This window comes from Neodiprion lecontei, chromosome 4, assembly GCF_021901455.1.
Source record: "Neodiprion lecontei isolate iyNeoLeco1 chromosome 4, iyNeoLeco1.1, whole genome shotgun sequence".
Taxonomy (NCBI): Eukaryota; Metazoa; Arthropoda; class Insecta; order Hymenoptera; family Diprionidae; genus Neodiprion; species Neodiprion lecontei.
Window position 1 is genome coordinate 4,342,834 of NC_060263.1, and position 18,452 is coordinate 4,361,285.

At 40.6% G+C, this 18,452-nt stretch overlaps 2 protein-coding genes across 2 annotated transcripts in view; one reads left to right on the top strand and one right to left on the bottom strand.

Moving 5' to 3' along the window:
- Positions 1-4,823: 4,823 nt before the first annotated feature.
- Positions 4,824-18,452, bottom strand: part of LOC107225344 (angiotensin-converting enzyme) — a 44,707-nt gene continuing 31,078 nt past the window's right edge. Inside the window, exons 11-13 of the mRNA XM_015665775.2 lie at positions 13,480-13,620; positions 6,570-6,736; positions 4,824-5,408 (exon numbers count right to left, since the gene is read on the bottom strand). Of these exons, the coding sequence (XP_015521261.2) occupies positions 5,236-5,408; positions 6,570-6,736; positions 13,480-13,620 (481 nt within the window). The 3' untranslated portion in view covers positions 4,824-5,235. The remainder of the gene's footprint in view (positions 5,409-6,569; positions 6,737-13,479; positions 13,621-18,452) is intronic.
- Positions 15,077-17,102, top strand: LOC107225348 (proline-rich protein 4). Its single transcript, XM_015665778.2, has 2 exons — positions 15,077-15,219; positions 15,487-17,102. The coding sequence occupies exons 1-2, from the start codon at positions 15,208-15,210 to the stop codon at positions 16,786-16,788; spliced, it is 1,314 nt and encodes a 437-aa protein (XP_015521264.1). The 5' UTR covers positions 15,077-15,207; the 3' UTR covers positions 16,789-17,102.

The window sequence follows — 18,452 nt, forward strand, 5'->3', positions numbered from 1 at the left end:
TAACGCTTTTGCTTGGTAGTAAAATTGTCAAACGATCAGGTTTGACAGATCGTGGCTATAAATATTTATACGACCCAGAGTAGAACGGAACACCTCGGATCGCATGGTGGATAAGCAAATTCGAAAGTGGTCGCATTGTGCGCTGCATTGACGTTGAATCATCGTGGCGATGTACGGAGGTCGAGGATGAATTGGATAAAGATGGTGACGAGCTCAAGGCCCGGTTCTAAATTCATCGGGCATGTTGTCGAGGGGTTCGTGTTGTTCGAGTGTCGTTCGGACGATCTGCCGTAAGTCAAATGGACCGATGAACTCCGAAGGATGTAACTCCTCGAGGTTTGCAATGGCCGCGGGATGCGCTACGATAATAATTGCTTGATTGCACTCAATGCTTGGTCAATTTATTTATAATACGCAGGGTCGTATAAGAGCCAATGGTGTAGTAATTCGCGTCTTGTTTTGTCGTCCGGTCAATGGTGTCTCTGAATCAAGTGAAAATGTTTTGAAGACTGAAAAACTAGTGAAAACAGCGTAATCGTAGTACTCGGGTCGGAAATCGTGTAGAAAAATAATTTTTATCACATCTGCCTGATATTGAGGGAATTGTGTCTTTGAATTGAGTGAAAATTGTTCGAAGAATCGTAAAACTGTTCGATACAGCGTAATTGAGTTCGCAATGATCGTACTCAGGTTGAAAAAAATGCAAAAAATGTATAGTTAGATACCTATTTGTTTATCACTTGTTCCAGTTTTCTCGACATTTTTTTTACCAGCACCGGAATTCAAGTGCCTTTCGCGAATGAATGATTAATCATATACTAGTTATTTATGCTTTCTCGTATTTTAGTACAGTTGCACCTTGGCTGAAACGCAGAATTTTTAGTATCGAAATTCGGTGTGAGTAAAATGAAAACAGAAAATATTATAGAAGTGACATTAAAGATGAATAACGACTCTGCGGTGAATCATTCGACATTAATTTCGGTCATACGCATTTCGACAAAACTTGTTTTAAAATTCTACACGATTGTGAAATTCAACGATGCGTGACATATTTTGAGAGATTAAATCTTGTTTACTCTTACAAACGTACCTTGTAACCTTTTTCGTATTCTTGTGCAATCCTTCCATCGTTGTCAACAATTTTACGAAAAGAAATGAAGAAATTTTACAATCACGTGGTCGTCAAGAAAAATTACAAATCTCTGACGCGAAGAGATTTATCGACAATTTGCAAATTGGGATTATGCTGGAAGTTTCGTTTGCCGATTAACCAATATTCTTATCTATTCTTTACCCCCACACAATTGAACTTTTTTTCTAATTCATTCATTACCTGGAACGTCAATTTATTGAACTCTACAATATTCATCCGATGATCCAAATTTCTGCCTTCAGTTCATGACAATTAGATATTTATATTTTCTATGCTGAGATTAGAACCGGCGCGCGGCGTCCGTTTGTTTAATTTCGATTTGATCGTCTATAGTTTGGTACCGTATTGAAGATTGACGTGCACTTTAAATCAGACATATTATTTATTATTCCTTGTTTTTATAATTTCACTTCATTTATTCTATTGATGAAAAAAGATTCAAGTTATATATATATGGGTTAATATACACGTTAAGAGAATCATATAACATTAATTTATGAATATTTATACAGTGATAAGTTAAGCTGCGAGAAATATCTGGATAATTAAGAAATATCGATGATTTATCATGTGCTTAATCGGGACGTTTTCTTTAAAATTTGTTTACTTATATGGCTTCGTTTACAATTTCCCGCACACTTGGATAGAATTATAATAAATGAGTTATCGTCTATAATTACACGTCGACGAACGAATGACGACCAGACGCTGATTTTGAACGTCTATCACATCCATTACTCGTATATTACAATCAATGAGACACACGCTATAATTGATAAATATTCACGAGAAGATACGCGAAGAAGAACTTTTATGAAGTGTGAATCTGATAAAAAGGGCTTATAAATAAGTTTCAGTACATTATTCTCTAAAGACAAATTGATATTAAGTCGTATTAAAACTAAAAATAATAAAAAAAAAGAGAAGAAAATAAAGGGAACGAAATTTTGACCTTCGGAGAATTTCAATTTTCTATACAAATTTCCGAGTTTAAAAAATGAAAACCAGTAGATGATACGAGGAGTAATATATCGTTTGTGATGCACTTGTTTCGGAGAAGATGACGGGCTAAAAATATGAGGGCCAGAGGCTGCGCGTCCCTTTATTAGATTGTCGGCTAATTCTGTGCCCTTCGCCTACGTAGATCAGAGGGAGAAAATTACGATGCTTACAGAGTTTAACCCGGAACTTTTGAAATCCCACCAGCGAGCTAAAGTTTTAAAGTTGAAGAAGTGGCGTCAAACGTAAATAAAACGGTTGGATCAAAAGCGGTAATTTGAAACGAAATTTCATCCCTTTCAAATTCTTCATATCAAAGACATTCGGTACGGTAAATAAGAAAAAAAAAAAAAAAATAATAATTACAAATCCACCGAATGAGAATAATAATGTTTAGTGAAAATTTTTTTCCTCGGGTTTGTATTTCTCAATTATATACGATGGAAAGAAAATTTCTTCTTCGTCGCAAGTGGTAAGCGTGATTATAGAAAAGGTGGACTTGTTTAGACGACGACGTGATGAGATTTTCGCGCCTTCTCGCGAAGATATAAAAATTTCTACACCTACGCTACGCAGTATCAACGTCAAACCGCGGCAATAATTAGTGAAAACTACCGAAGCGCAATAATTACGTAATTCAAAGATAAAAAATAAACAAACTTATTACATAATCATCGATGTGGTTCTGAATTCCAAGTTTGAATTTAGCGAGTGAGTTAGTTTATCGTCTTTTGAATGAATTTTTTTTATGGATAAACATGAAAGGGTGAAAAACGGAGGCTCGATTCCTTTAGCGACAAATATGCGGCAATAGTTGCGACGACGATTTTAAAGTGCGTAAGTTTCTTTCTCTCGTGCGCAAGCGGCGTGGTTTGTACTGACGTAACCGGCAACTGCCTTACCGACTACTTCCGGTTTCTGTTATACATGTATATACATATACATATATATAAGAATGGTAGAATTATTGTAGGCATGCGCACTTTGCCGAAGAATTCCACGAGCGAAATTTATGTGCACTGGCCTCGATAATAATATCTCCTCACTTTTTTTTTACACTGTTATACACACAGATTTAACCGTTCGCATTTCACGTGCCAGCTGCCTTATACCTACGTATTACACGTGTTTATGTACAGGTACGTTATAAAATATCTACACGTACGTTGCGACAACGTTGGAGAAGTAACACGCATCATCCATTCGCCGTTAACGCAGCGTTATAACCTTTTAGGTACAACGATCACGAAATCTTGTCTTCTCCTGCTGGGTTGTAAGGAATTTTTTTGTTTTTTTCCTTTCATCGGGTCAAACGCCGCTGACCCTTCGCCCACGAGTTATTCAAATTTATGATTTTCTTTTTTTTTGTTTTTTTTTTTTTTTTTTTTTTTTTTACACAACCACGAGCTGTGATTATTCCGCTCTCGTTTACACGAAAGGAGTAAATTCCGCGCGACGAAAGTTGAAACCTCGGAATAACATTTCCGACTGCGAAAAATATATCTCTGGTGAATATTTATACTCCCACTTAAATTCAGAGCACAATAAAAACGAGGGAATGAATTTTCGTACAAGATACTAAATTTCGGCTTCACGATTTGGTGAGAAAATTGAATGTAACCGAAACGAATGATTCGCGATAAAATTTCAAGATCGAAGTTTACCGCAAATCGGGAACAGTACGGTTATTCCCGAATTCTAATTCAAGCGTAAAATAAATTTTCGACTCGTTCGTACAGCAAATAATACCGTAAACAGACTGTAAATAAAACCGTAGGTAAAAACCATCACGTACGGTGGATTTGCCGAGGAGTTGGCGATCTTCGAGAAAGCAGCCGTGTCTTAAATCACTGCCACAATTATATAAACAATATCAACAACAGAAATACAAAAGGAAGTGAATAAACGAAAGTAAGAAAAAAAAAAAAAAACCATGGAACGTAGTACGGAAAAGGAAAAAAGAGAGAGAGAGAGAGAGAGAGGGAAGAAATTGCAAAAATGTGTTCGCGTGTCCGTATATAGAGAGGCGGATATCCCCCGAGCATTGTTCCCGTGACATTTCGTGCCGTGGAATCGCGCGCCGACTTCCACTACGGGCGAGTTTTAACTTCCACTCGAACAATTCTCGCCGATTTAAGTCGTAGTAACGGTTACATAAGCGATTCGAGATGCTGGACCAGTTTTCGGTGCATCGTCCCGATCCCGATCCGCACCTCTTCCTGCCTCAGCTCTCCCCCCAATCACCTTCATCCGCACACCTTACCTCACACGCATTCGCACACCGCAAAACACGGTCGAATCGCTCCAGGCGGAAATTACCGTTTCTCTTTCACCGAACGTCGGTGAAGATCGTGCCGATGTCAACTGTCGAGGGAAAGAATTACGCAATGGGAATTGCGAAAAATGTTGCGCAGCTGTGGTGACATCTGGTGGTGAAAAATTGACAGTTCAATTCTCCCGTATTTAATTTTAAAGTATCGTTTTCGAAGGATTTTTTACTCGGTTCGCGTTCCATTTCAAGCAATTAAAGCCTCACAGCCTGCACCGAGTTTTCCGTATTCTCGTAGTTGCGTGAATTGAGTTAAAACTGTCATCGATTATAGTTCGCTTTTCGGCGCCATATTGATCAGCCATATTGCGCGGGTAATTTTAAAGTCACACCGAGAAATATTTCATCCGTCATAGTTTATTTGTACTAGAAATACTTTAGTATAATCGGTATTGTTACAATAAAACGGTATAAATATTATACAGTAAACATAACTGGAAATTTTTCTCAGTTCGGGGTACAACCTCGTTATTGAGAACGGTTAACTTCTTCAATGTACTGATTTCGGGGGTCATTAACTCTCATCTAAGATTCTACTGTTCGTCTATTCATTTTTAACACCTTATCAATTCCAACCACGGTTTGGATTGCTTTCTTTTGAAAATGAACCGCTCCTCGAACCGATTCATTTATCCATACAACGAGGTCGTTCGATAAAATCTGATGAAATCAGGCGGATTACAATTGCGTTAAGCCTATCGAAAAAAACGAGAATTTTCCGGCTAACGAGCACCACGTATCCTAATTATTTTCATAGGTGAACGATTGCGCTTTGAAGAGAAGACGTTAAGCAACCGGCAATTGAAATGATCGTGATTAGCAAGGCGCAGGTGGGCGACTCGACGGTGAATGCAGAGTTGTAAAATCCGCTTCCGTATACCTGAAGTCCGGCCGTTTCAATGCTCCGTTTGCAGTAATCTCCGTCTGAAATCACAGAGTTAAATGTCGTCAGTACGAACGGCGGACGTTATTTTACACCTCGCGATAATAGTGCGGTGAAACCGCCGCGGGAGGCGATTGCCGTCCGCGATTCCGCGCACGGAGTGCAAAAAGGTGACGAAATACGCTTTTAACGAGAACAGGAAGTGCAGGACGATAAGATAAGAGACCCGGATACATAATGCAGATCGCCAATTTTCCCGCCTTCCAAACATCCGCGTCTATGCAAATCTTCTCCACTTTTCTTTCCGCGCTTACGGGAAGGCTTGGCAGGTTCAAACAACGCTGCGTTTTTCGCATACTGATCGTGTGATTGGAATTCTCGCATGACGATGGAAGCTAAAAAGATTGCAGGAGAAATGACGTGGAAAGTGAGTCTACAGGTTTTTTCAAATATTTCCCAGTTGCGGGCGATGAAAAATTGTTAACTAATTCATTTGAATAAACTTTTCTAATCAAATCCATTCGCAATAATCGCATATCGGATATCAATGACATTTATCTATTCGTGAGCTTAGAAAATTTCCTTTATATCTGCTAAAAAAATCCAAACATTACAAAAAATAGTTTGGATACGAATTTATTTATTTTCTTTTAGTTCAAATTGTTGTAAAAGTAAGAAAAATCCATCAGATTCGACGGACTTCGTTCTTTTACCTTGGCTCATTTTGTTCAGTTGACTATTTTCCACAACTTCACCAGGATACAATTTTTTCATAATACTTACATGTCCAGTATTCAATTTTCCAAGATTACACAGACGTTAATTTGTATCAACAAATAGCAGTATTCAACCGAACATTTGAAAAAAAAATTAATCGTTACGATGAAATTATAGAATATAGTTGGTTAAACAAAATACGCCAAAGCAGAGTAGAATGGATCAAATCTAACTGATTTTTTTTTAATTTCAAAACACCTTGAAATTAAAAATTCACATCTAACTTATTGCTCGTGATTTTAAGATTTTTTTCTTGGGAAATTCATGGGAAATTCGTAGGAAATTCTCTCGTACCTCGCGAGTAGCTAAATTTTATTGATATCCGGCGTGCGATTATCGCGTATGTAACGAATTATAAAAGTACAGATTCGCGCGCATCAACTACCTTAAATCAAATCAAACTCTCAGCGAAATCAGTGACTCACCGTAAGTCCATCCGACGAGTTCACCAGTCCTGAGGTTTTCGGTTCTGAGCCAGTCTTCAAGGGGCCTGAAGAATTCCCTGAGAGCATCACCGTCGAGTCTCACTTCACCCGTAGCTTCTTGGAGCGTCTCCTGCCACGGAATGGACGATCCTTTCTCCATTAATCTCCTATAATTACCAGAGAGGCACCGATATTAATTACCGAATATTCGGTGCGTTATGCCACATGACGACTTTGGATAGCCGCAGGCGTTCTTCTATGAACCGAACGATCAAGCCGCCCGTATGCGTTTTAAATTTATGGCAAAAATTTCATACGTTTAATACCTGCAGCTATATCCTTGGTGGAATGATTATAAATTCGTGTAGGTATACAGACGTGTAGATATTTATCTGCGACTGTGCATAAATCGTCGTATCACTTTCATAAACTCCTTTCTTACCGGTTTTCAAAACTTTGTTTGTTTCATTACACCGGAACACTGTTTATTTTGTTCTCATTAATCAGTCATCTCTACGTCAAATCGGACTTTATATCCGTGTAAATTTGGTTAAATTACGACGCAGTATTTAAATCCGAGATTAAAAATTCTTCGATATTACGATGAACTGAGTATAAGGACGACAAAAAAAAAAAAATGAAAACAAAATAGTAACACGCATTAACGTAGAAATCAAAATGTTCATCTACGTATAAGCAACTAATTGCTGTAATAAATATTCGATCGTAGTAGATGTTAATATCGTGGATAGATCTCGCCGATTTCTCGATTACATCTTATAATCGATTATAGACAGGATGAAATACGAGTATTCTCCAGAGAGAGAGAGAGAGAGAGACGGAGAAAGAAAAAAAAATAAGAATATTAAAAAATAAACATACAGAATGAAAATAACTATGGCATAATCGCGCGTGTGAATCGTTACGAGATCCACGGCCTGAGGTTTTTTGGTGTTCCAATTAACAAGGCCGTTGAAGAAAATAAAAAAAAATAAAAAAACATATAAGCATGCTCTCGCGAGCACCTCTTGTATCAAAGGCGTTAAATTTCCCTTAACCACGCCCACTTGTAACGGCTATTTTAATCGGTTCACGGTATAGATTGACATCGCAAACAGAGATTTATCGCAGAGGGGATTCCGATCGTTGAGGTAGGTCGTTTCTCCATCGACCCGAGAGATCGAGCCGTGCGATAGGTTTGCACGAAAAATCTGGAATCCCTCATTCTCGAAGCTTTTGATACACCGCATAATTTGTAAGCCACGTGTGACGCAACGATGCGTCTCTTCACCTTCACCTTCCAAGTGATCGGTCGGAGAAGCGTAATTGAACGATGATTCGTTGTCGTATTCGAAGTCAAGATGATAAAGATATTCACATTCCAGTATCGCGTGGACAAGTCCAGGTATAATTTAATAACTAGGCACACAGCTTTCAGCAAACGATATAATGATACGTGGTTTACGGTGACGAAAATTACGACGCTTCGGTACCAACGGTACCGGTTCTTTAACCATTATTTAAATTAATAAAAAGGGGGAAAAAAAAACGTTCCCGATGCACCGCGAGCATCGCGATGATGGAAACTCACCGCCGTTGCTCAACGCTGTGATTATATTGAACGCTAATTGTTCGAATCACAGATTTCTACCTTATTCGTTACGCATTATACTCATTACTAATCCTCCACTGCAGAGCTTCGAATTGATTTGGAAAGAAGAAATGACAATCATTCGATCAGAGTAAAGATTTAATTTACTTTTCCGAAGGAGGTTCGTTGGCAAATAATTGATACATTTTATGAATTTGAAGGGTAAAATCAGTCAAATATTTTTCCTAGATTTTTAGTAATTTTGAGATGATTTGAAATGAAGCATAGAATTCTAGTATATTCAAGTATTTTATTCTTTAAGAAACATATTTCGTAGTTTAAGACTGTAATAATTCGTTGAATATTCAATGCGCGACGATCCCGCAATAAAATTAATGAAAAGTATCGATGAATTTTGTCCAACGAACCTCTTTAATAATAATTAAAATAAATAAATCAATGGAATGATGAATTTTAATATAACTTCGGACATCCGTCACGAAATTGAATTTATTCATCAAGTTATAAACTTAGGAATCAATAAACACACGTTGGAATAGACGGTGTCACACGTCTGCAGTGCGAAACGTTAAACGGATATGAAATTGAGATCGTCTATCGGTGAAAATTACGTAGGTAGCGCCTGTAGGACATTGGCCAAGAAGCGATAATGACCGATTGCAAATAATAATCTGCATTTGAGCAATAAAAACCGGTTTGTGAGCTTGGAAATTGCCATTTTTACATCTCTCGCTATGCAAATGCCAGTTTTATTACAATTTATGGTAAAAAAAACAATTTCTCAAACGAATAAGTAATAACGCGAAACGATAAATCGAAAGTAAGAAGAAACTGGTAGCGGTATAAAAATAGAATTGAGATAAAAATCGGGGCTGTTTTCTTGCTTGCCAAAATTTGACGATGAATCGTACGATAAATTATCGTTTTAAATGTCGATCTTTCGTCGACGGAATATATTGAGTGAAATATATATTTTTTTCTTTCCACTGACCAATAACCGTATATAAATGTATATATATATATTTATATATATATTTATAACGTGGCGACTGACTGCATTCTTGAATAACTTGGCTAAAAGTTGAGCAACTCGGGATACAGCATATAATTTCTAACATGTATCTGGTATATAAGTAAAAGTTATTACCAGGTAGAAATCATCAAGACTTTCAAGACTGATTATGCGTATTTATGGATTCTCGATTCTCGTGCGTCCGCCGAATGCCCGCAACGAAAACTTCGCTGAACAAAATCGTCCCCATATTTCCTATCTTCATCAATAACACGTCTCCGTGTCTTTTTTTCTACTTGTCGTTCACACTCGGTATATTTCGAGAATCAATAAAGCGCCTGCTTCAAGTCCCGCTGCAATATTCCCGCGGTATGGGAAACTCGGGTAGGTATAGGTATGAATCAGCGAATTCCTATGTGGTAATTTATGAATTTTATAATTTCCGGTTCGCAGGGGAAATCGGCACTCTCCTGTTGCGCCCCGCGTATTGGCCGGGAGTTTCGCAAGGAATGGGGGACGTTGATGTAACGCGACTTTAATGCGACACTATGGACGGGTGGGTTTGTAAAATAGGTACGTACACACGCGTAACTGCGTACCGATTTAAGCTACGTGAGAAAATAACACGGGCGTAATATACGGGCACGTGTGAACAATTGAAAAACGTTGCATTATCTAGGTTGTCCCGGTGTAACGAAGGGTTCGACGCAATTAACCGCGATCGGCAGCGTAAGCACAGCTTTCATCCGGTCCCCGCAGCTGGACTCGCGAAACGGTTTCAAGGCGTAATTTCCGCTCCCTGTGTCAGGATATTCGTTATTTAATTAATTTTTTTTTCATTTTTTTTTTTTTTTTTCATTATTCTCATTACACTCGAACGCTCCTGGACAAAAACGTCGAGTGTTGGACAGCCGATCGCGAACGCGAGATCGTTTCAACAACGGTCCACTTTCTTCCTGCGATTCGAGTTCCCGCAAGGAAGTGTCAACCGGACAACGTGTAATCCATATCGCCGTTGCGTAACGCCGATCGCCGATCTGTTCACCGAATCGGTAGGTATTATAATAACCCGTCACACGCGAGCTGAGAATTGACCGAGCTTTCAGGATCACCCTGCAGAAAATTCTCGGTTTATAGGAGCTTTTTGATACAGATTTTTACCGGCGTATCTGAACGTTGTTAATACCGATCTCGAAGAAAGGTCTTGCCTCATTTTGTTTATTGCTCTCACCGTGTTGAAGCACCGCGAGACTTTTATGGCTAAAAGAGAAAAAGAGAGAGAAAAAAAAAAAAAAACACGAATTTTATGACGACGGAAATTGCAATTTTGCGTAACGATCTTGCCGCCGCCGCGCCGGTTTGATTCGCGCTCGTTTATTATCTCCAGCCTTTCTCACCAGTTTACGTTTTCGTTCAAATCGCAGGACGGCAATTGCTGTGCAACCTTTTGATAACGAGACGAGATCGGTTTCGGGCAGAAAAAAATCGGCAGTATGAAATACCGATTTCGTCAACGTATTAGATGAGAAATTTTATTACCATTGCACAAATTGAACCTATATACCTAAGGTGAATTATAACGGCGAGTGATTTGCTTTGAATCGGCGTGTACACGGCCAAACGATCGACGGTAATTGCACCACCTAGGATCTGATTATTTCAATCGAGCGTCATTTCCATTGTTGATCAATGATTGGCCCGAGTCGAGATGTTGCTTTGCAATGACGAATGATAGTCCGCCATTTATTGTGTGGCGAGTCGAATTACTTGGAATTTTATTGCACAGGTTTCAATCGATCGGATCCCGGATCTCAAACAGTGGCCAGAAAAAATTTAACCAACAATTTTTACAAACCCAAACAATTTTTTCCCCGCTTTGTTTTGACTTTCAACAAATTCAGGCCAACTGCAATATTTGCATCGCGATCTACTCGTTTTTTCACAATTACTTTTCAAGGAGTTTATTATACTGGTATTTTGTTGTCGCCTGTATAATTCTGGAAAAATTATGCTACGAAATTCCGAGGAATAAAAATCGAATGAATGTAAATATCACGTTACGTACCTATGAGAGTTGAAGGAGACAGAATTTGGAAAGGTCAAAGCCTCCTAAAGATTCTTTGTGAATCGTAGTATACCCAAAGAATTTGCTATATTCTTAATTATAGCAGAAACCAGGCGAGGCCCACGCCATTAATCTCGTCTTATATCCGGGTTCGAAAATATTTTACAGTACATTTTGTCGCATTGCTCGATACGCTGATCTGTCAGCAAAAACGGATCTTTTCTTAAAATTAACGAACCGTTGTCGCATTTTATTGCGAAGAAGAAAAATATAAAATAAAATTTATATTTCCTGCCAGCATTGATCTTCAAGTTCCAGCGCATCCGCATTATATTTCACCCTCTTTTTCACAATCTGAAATTTCATTTGAATTCGTTTTTTTTTCTCAACAAAATGACGACTGTTTAAAATCGAAATTCGATCCTTCGTCGAAGGTTTTAAGACTTTTTTTTAAATTCCATGTCTCATAAAAAGAAGAAGATTTGATAGAAAAAGAGGTTAATTAATCCGAGAATATCGTCTCCAAATTTGAAATACCTAAATCGGCTTTCACCGTTTCCGAGATATCGCAGGCTCCGCAAATCATGATTAAAGTCATAGTCACAGAGGATTCTACCTATAATTAATCAATTAATTCTATAATTAGACACTTGTATCCAAGATGGTGGAAGGTAGGATCTTATTAATTTTTTTTTTTAATGCAAAACTCGTCCCGTTCGCCTGAAAAAATTACTTCACGATATAAATTTACACCGTTACGTTTCATAAGGTGAAAAAAAAAGAAAACATCGTCGAGAATCGTTACGTCAGCTGCATTGTTTGCACTACTTAACTTCGCGGTGTATGGATATATGCGTATATACGTACATTCGCGTGATTCCTAATTTGCATACGTAGAGTAGCTCTGGGTCTGTCTTTGGATACTCTCGGCGTTTTGTCCGTTGGAAAATATTCCGGAGGGTGTGCGGCAAGCTTTCCGCTGGCGCAAGTCGGCCGCAAATGCCGGCTCTTAACGTGGGAATATAATGTAATGTGTTACAAACGCCGAGACAATTCCCGCGTGTGTTACACTTTGCATATTATAATATACCTGTAACGGGCATGCACGAGGTCCTTAATTCGCCTCGGTTTCCCGTGTCTTTCAATCCCCCCCACGGTTTATTCGCGACTTTGTGAATGTGGCGCGTTGCAACGCGGCTCGCACAACAGCTTCGTTCGATCGCGATCGGAGATCTAACCGATCGATACCTGCAGCCGGCAGCTATAACGTGCAGAAGGAAAACGAGAGCAATGGCGAGGATCGAATCCGTGTTCCACGACGTAATCTATAGATCCTTCTATATTATTTCCTAACGCGTTAATCACCTTCGTCTTGTAATTGATTTACGGCTCGACGTCGGTTCTCTCAGGATTATTTTACCGATCAAGAACTGATATCAACGATTTTGTATCGATTTTTGTAATTCCTTATTTTTGTTGTTATTATCATCGTGGTGATGATTTGTTTTTTTCTCACTCTTTTTTGGGCGGACACTTTTCAATTCGGATTACTTATACATTTTATGCTTTGCTTCTGGTTGATAATTTATGCCGGAGACAATTTTACCGACTCGATATCCTTGGATCGATATATGTATGGTATCATCGAAATCTTCATGATTATAGAATGCTGTGCTCTGTGCTTTTATTTATTTCAATCTTTTGACATTTTCTTTTTTCGTCAACGAAGATAAGAATAATTAATTCCAGGTTTTATGACTGTCGATTAGACGAGTTTTTTAAACTTTCAAATTGTAGTTAAATTTTCAACAACTTCGCATGATAGAAAGGGCTCGTATATCTTTTCATCGACCATCGTTTGTCGTCGGGAAAAATATACTCCATTACCATAAAACAAGAACCTTGCGTAAATCTTGACTTCATAAATACGGAAGACGAAATTTGCTGCGTAATATTTCCCTTGCTGTAAATGTTACACATAGCTAGAGTCTCGGATATTTCTTATCGCTGAGGAACTTTGTTTAATATTTTTCATTTGAGAAAAACAATGATCGAAAATATGGGGAAAATAATTTCTTGATTCTCGCGTATTTTCTTCTCGGAGTTCTGAGCCTAACGATTCAAGTCAAGCTTATTTATGCATTTATTTATTTATTTACTCACTTACTCATTTTAATAAATTGTATAGAAAGTAGATAAAAAAAAATCCGCTTTCACTCACCCTAAAATTCCGCCGGCGGCACCGCTCCCGTAGAAATCACATCGATGCAGTGGCTTCTGAGGATCGTTAAGGGATCGTTGACCAGCGGCTTGGCAGAGAGCTCGATAAATTTGGAACTGCAGAATACCGGCGACAAAATTTCTGAAATAAATCAAACAAAATCATTGGGTGACGTTCGTGAATTTGTTAAAAAGTTCATCCTCACAGTCTGAAATTTGCACCTTTATAGACATTTACGCGTACTAATGAATTCCTCGCTACAATAAATGTGGATTTTATAAAAAATACGACTCAGCAATTAAATTCCTCACGAAGCAGTTCAATTATTTCGACTTCGCACAAGCGTTTGTATTCCACTTACAGATCCCTCGCTAACAGGACGATACCGTTCTGTACGAAGTTGAAGAACCTCAAATATAAATGAAATCCTTTTCACTGAAAAAGGAGAAAATACCGGAGGTCGTCTTTAATAGAGTAAAAAATAATAATAAATAATAAAAAATAAACAAATAAATAAATAAATAACCAAGTATTCAAAACCAAAAATCAAACCACAGTCGGATGGCCGGATTAACGTCTGTGGTAAAAAAAGTGAGACGTAAATAACGACCGATTTGGTAAGTTTTCAGTGTAAGGTTTGGTTAGAAAAACAAATCTAATAGTGTAGTTTTCGCTCTTAGATCTCACCAATCTTGTTTGACGTGGCGGAGTGGAGTAAACACAGAGAGAGAGAGAGAGAGAGATAGAAAAAAATAAAAAATGCCGTACCGAAAGAAGAAAAACGAGTCGTCTCCGATTCCGACATCTGCACACACACACATCGACAGTGAGCCTCTTATGTCAACCGTGGAATATATCCGATTCCTATATATAACGCGAAATCACGGCAAACGTAATATCAAGTGTATAAGTAGACACTTTTACTTACAGCCTTGAATTTTCACGTAGTTGATAGACAAGAGAAAAAGAAACCGTACGTGTGCATATGTACGTACGTAATGTTATTACGTATCTTACGGCGTGTGAAATTTATCATCAAAATATAACACCGGAGGCGTGATCTAAAATACTGGATCCCGATTCACTCGAGCAGAGAGGCTTCAATACGATACGTAAAAAAGCGGAAAAGAGATGGAGAAAAAAAAATAAAATGCATGTAGAGAGAAATAATGGTTTCTACCTACGCGAAATTCGTGAACGAGATTCCAACTACCTTGAGAAAAAGAGAGAGAGAGAGAGAGAAGTAGAAGAAGACCTCGTGTGACATGTACAGGTTTCGCTGCCTCGTCCCAGACGTCCTTTACATAATTTTCGACGATTCTATGGTTTGAATTAACCGTCCAGTACCGGCCGCTAGTGTGTATAAACTCTCTTCGAGAAAGAAACTTACTAAGGCTACTTTGGGTAAAAAAGTGAATCGAGCGAAAGAAGAGGAGAGACGAGGAGAGGAAATACAGAAGGAAGAGTAAAAAAAGTGAAGAGAGACAGAGAGAGAGAGAGGGGAAAAAAAAAGAAAAAATTCGAACGAAACCACACGAGCGTTAAGGGGGAGAGGCAGGACCTCATCGGCGGGCCCGACTTCGTCGCACAAAGAGACGTGGGGGTAGGGCCTAGGCGGCTGGGCCCCGTCCGAAGGCGAAAGTGTGCCGCGTATATAAGGCCCGGAGCCAACGGCAATCAGCATCCAGTTCACTCCTGGACTCACCCAGAACATCGTGAAACACAAAAATGAAGAGCCTGGTACGTCGATAACACGATATATTTTACAACCAGCCCGCGGTGTCGTTACGAAACGAGCAGGAAACCGCGTTATAAGTGTACCCATAACATCGGGAGATATTCGATACGGGAGCTCTAAAATCAAGTGCTATACATACGACAAGTGAAAATTTCCCGATCACGAATCACGCCCTTTTTCTCAATTTTGTCTGCTTTCGGGTATATAGAATAGTCGAAACCGAGAGAGATTCTCCAGCTGTTTATAAAACTTTTTTTCTCCTATTCCAGCTATTACTAGCGCTACTAGCGCTCGCCGTAGCGGCTAACGCTAAGGAGGAATCGGCGGCGACATCGGTTGCGGCTTCCGAAGGTTCAAAATCGGCGGAATCACCCAAGAAGCAAGACAAGCGTGGAATCAACCATGCTTACGGTTACGGCTCCGGCGGCTACGGTGGCTACGGTGACTACGGCAGCTACGGCAGCTACGGCGGCTACGGCGGATACAGCGGCCTCGAAATCGGGGGTGGTCACGGTGGCCTTTCATACGGAGGATCGAGCCTCGGAGGCTTGAACACCTACTCGCTTGACAATTACGGAGGCTACGGAAGCTACGCAGGCTACGGAGGCTACTTGGGAGGAGGTTACGGAAGCGACGGTGCTCATGAGAACGTGAAAACCGTGACGGTGGTGAAGAAGGTGGCGGTGCCGTACCCGGTTGAGAGGCAAGTCCCTTACCCGGTCGAGAAGCAGGTACCCTACCCAGTCAAGGTCCCGGTCCCGCAGCCCTACCCCGTAGAGAAGCAGGTTCCGTACCCGGTGAAGGTACTGGTCAAAGTTCCGGTCCACGTCCCGCATCCCTACCCGGTAGAGAAGAAGGTTCCGTACCCCGTACACGTCCCGGTTGACCGTCCCTACCCCGTCAAGGTCCTCGTGCCGCAACCCTACCCCGTAGAGAAGCACGTACCCTACCCCGTCAAGGTTCCCGTTCCACAGCCCTACCCCGTTGAGAAGCAGGTACCCTACCCGGTCAAGGTTCCAGTCCACGTGCCGCAGCCCTACCCCGTAGAGAAGCTCGTTCCGTACCCCGTGAAAGTTCACGTTGACAGGCCCTACCCCGTCCACGTCGCGAAGCCGTACCCGGTTACGGTGGAGAAGCCGGTTCCCTACCCAGTTGAGAAGCCAGTTCCGTACCCAGTCAAGGTACCGGTTGACAGACCGTATCCCGTCCATGTGCCCAAGCCCGTGCCCTACGAAGTCAAGGTCCCGGTGCCCCAGCCCTACGCCGTTGTGAAGAAAGTTCCGTACCCCGTCGAGAAGCCGGTTCCCTACCCAGTCAGCGTTCCGGTAGACAGACCGTACCCCGTTCACGTCGAGAAGCACGTCCCGTACCCCGTTGAGAAGCCTGTTCCATACCCGGTTAAGGTTCCGGTTGCGGTACCAGTCCACTACGGTTCTCATCACGAGGGTATCCAGTCTTATGGAAGCGGTGTCGTCAGCAGCATAGGTGAGGGAGGATTTTCCGGTTACGCTTCCGGACACGGTTTGAACGTCGAGGACTCATACAGCAGCGGATTTTCCCATCATCATTAGACAGACGGAGTCACGATACGAGGGGTTGATTTGACGACGAGTTGCAAGCCACCAGAAACGGATCGAAAGCTAGGATCGAGATTTTGGACTCGATGGATGCACAGCAACTCGGGGTCTTGCCGACTTTGGGCAAGACCTCGGAGTCATGTTTTCTATGGTATTGTTCAAGGCTTGTTAAATTGTCAGAACAGCGGTGGAGTCCAAGACCCGTTAATCGACCCCCGAACAATCGTCTGCTATATGCATGTTGTACAGTGAAATATTTTTATACCTTAAATGAAATAAAGTGGTTTTTTTTTATAGAAAAATGAAAACAACTCGTTTTCCTTCGTACCTAGTCTACCATCCCACACTCTCTTAAGATCTAAGCTTCTCGCACTACATGGTCAACAGCTGTGGAAAGACCAGACATTTTCCGCGGAAAATGTGCTGGTAGTATTCCGATCCAGTTTTCAGGAATGAGCCTTACGGTTACCTCATCACTTCCGTAGGCGTAATGCGAGGAATGGACTACAGGACCTCTTCAACCGGGGCAATGGAAAGTAATCGTACACGTATTTCAACGCTCCGTTACACCGGTTAATTCAAAGTATTGCAATATCCACGGCTTATAATATATGTAAGTGAGTAATACGTATGTGTGCATCCATCGAGCTGTCGTCATGACGGTTTCGGACCGGCGACTGGACGCCGCACACGCACCGTGACTTACGTCGACGACTCCCAGTTTTATCCGGTATTGCGTAAGTCCAGTCATTAACGCATGCGGCTATCTGTGGCTGAAAGTAAGAGTACCCCCCTCCCCCTTCCGCTCCGCCCTCTTCTTCTTCCTTCGCTGAACACAGGGCCGATGCCTCGGGCCCAGGAAATGATCTCTCCTTCCAAACACAATGCCCCTCTCACTCGGTCGATGATCGCCTTGCCCCAAAGAAGTGAGAGACCGGATCGGGTACCAATTGCGTGATCGTTGGGGGCTTGTTGTATTTTTATTTTACCATCTGTTCTCTTTTTTTTTCGTCATTTTTCTTCTTAACTCACTGCCGTCAGTGATAATCAGACGTCGTCTTCGACTTTGGAACATGCTTCATCGCTCGATCTTGATCAATGGGAAACGAGAATGTGTGTATTTAGAGAATTCGGCCTTTCCGCCTTTCGCGAATTGATGAAGCTCTAAAGATTCTTCATTCAGTGTTAAGACGTTTTTGCTTTACGCTCATCCGCTTCTTACTGATCTTCTAATTTAATACTGTCCTAGAATATAGTTCCAGTCGATTTAGCGACTTGAAAACAAATTAAGGCAAGGCACACGATTCATTAATCATTTATGGTAATTCGACCAGCGGCTGAGTGCTGATGGTTTTTGTCAGTGGCTCAACAGAAAAAATCGTTGACATCCCACACAAGTAAACAAGCTCATCCATAAACATGAAATCAATTCTAAAAAACGTAGACCACAAAGGTGTCTCAATTTGACAATTTTTTGCAACCACGAAACAGGATCCATGCTACGAATCTATAAATTTGAATTTTTATGTAAACCACAAACTACTTCGACAGTTTTTTTCTTCTTAAATATTAAAAGTTGGCCCTCGGTGATGTGATTCTTGATGCTCTGATGCGATTCGAGTCAACGTAGAGCAGTCAGAAGGACTGTTTACACTATT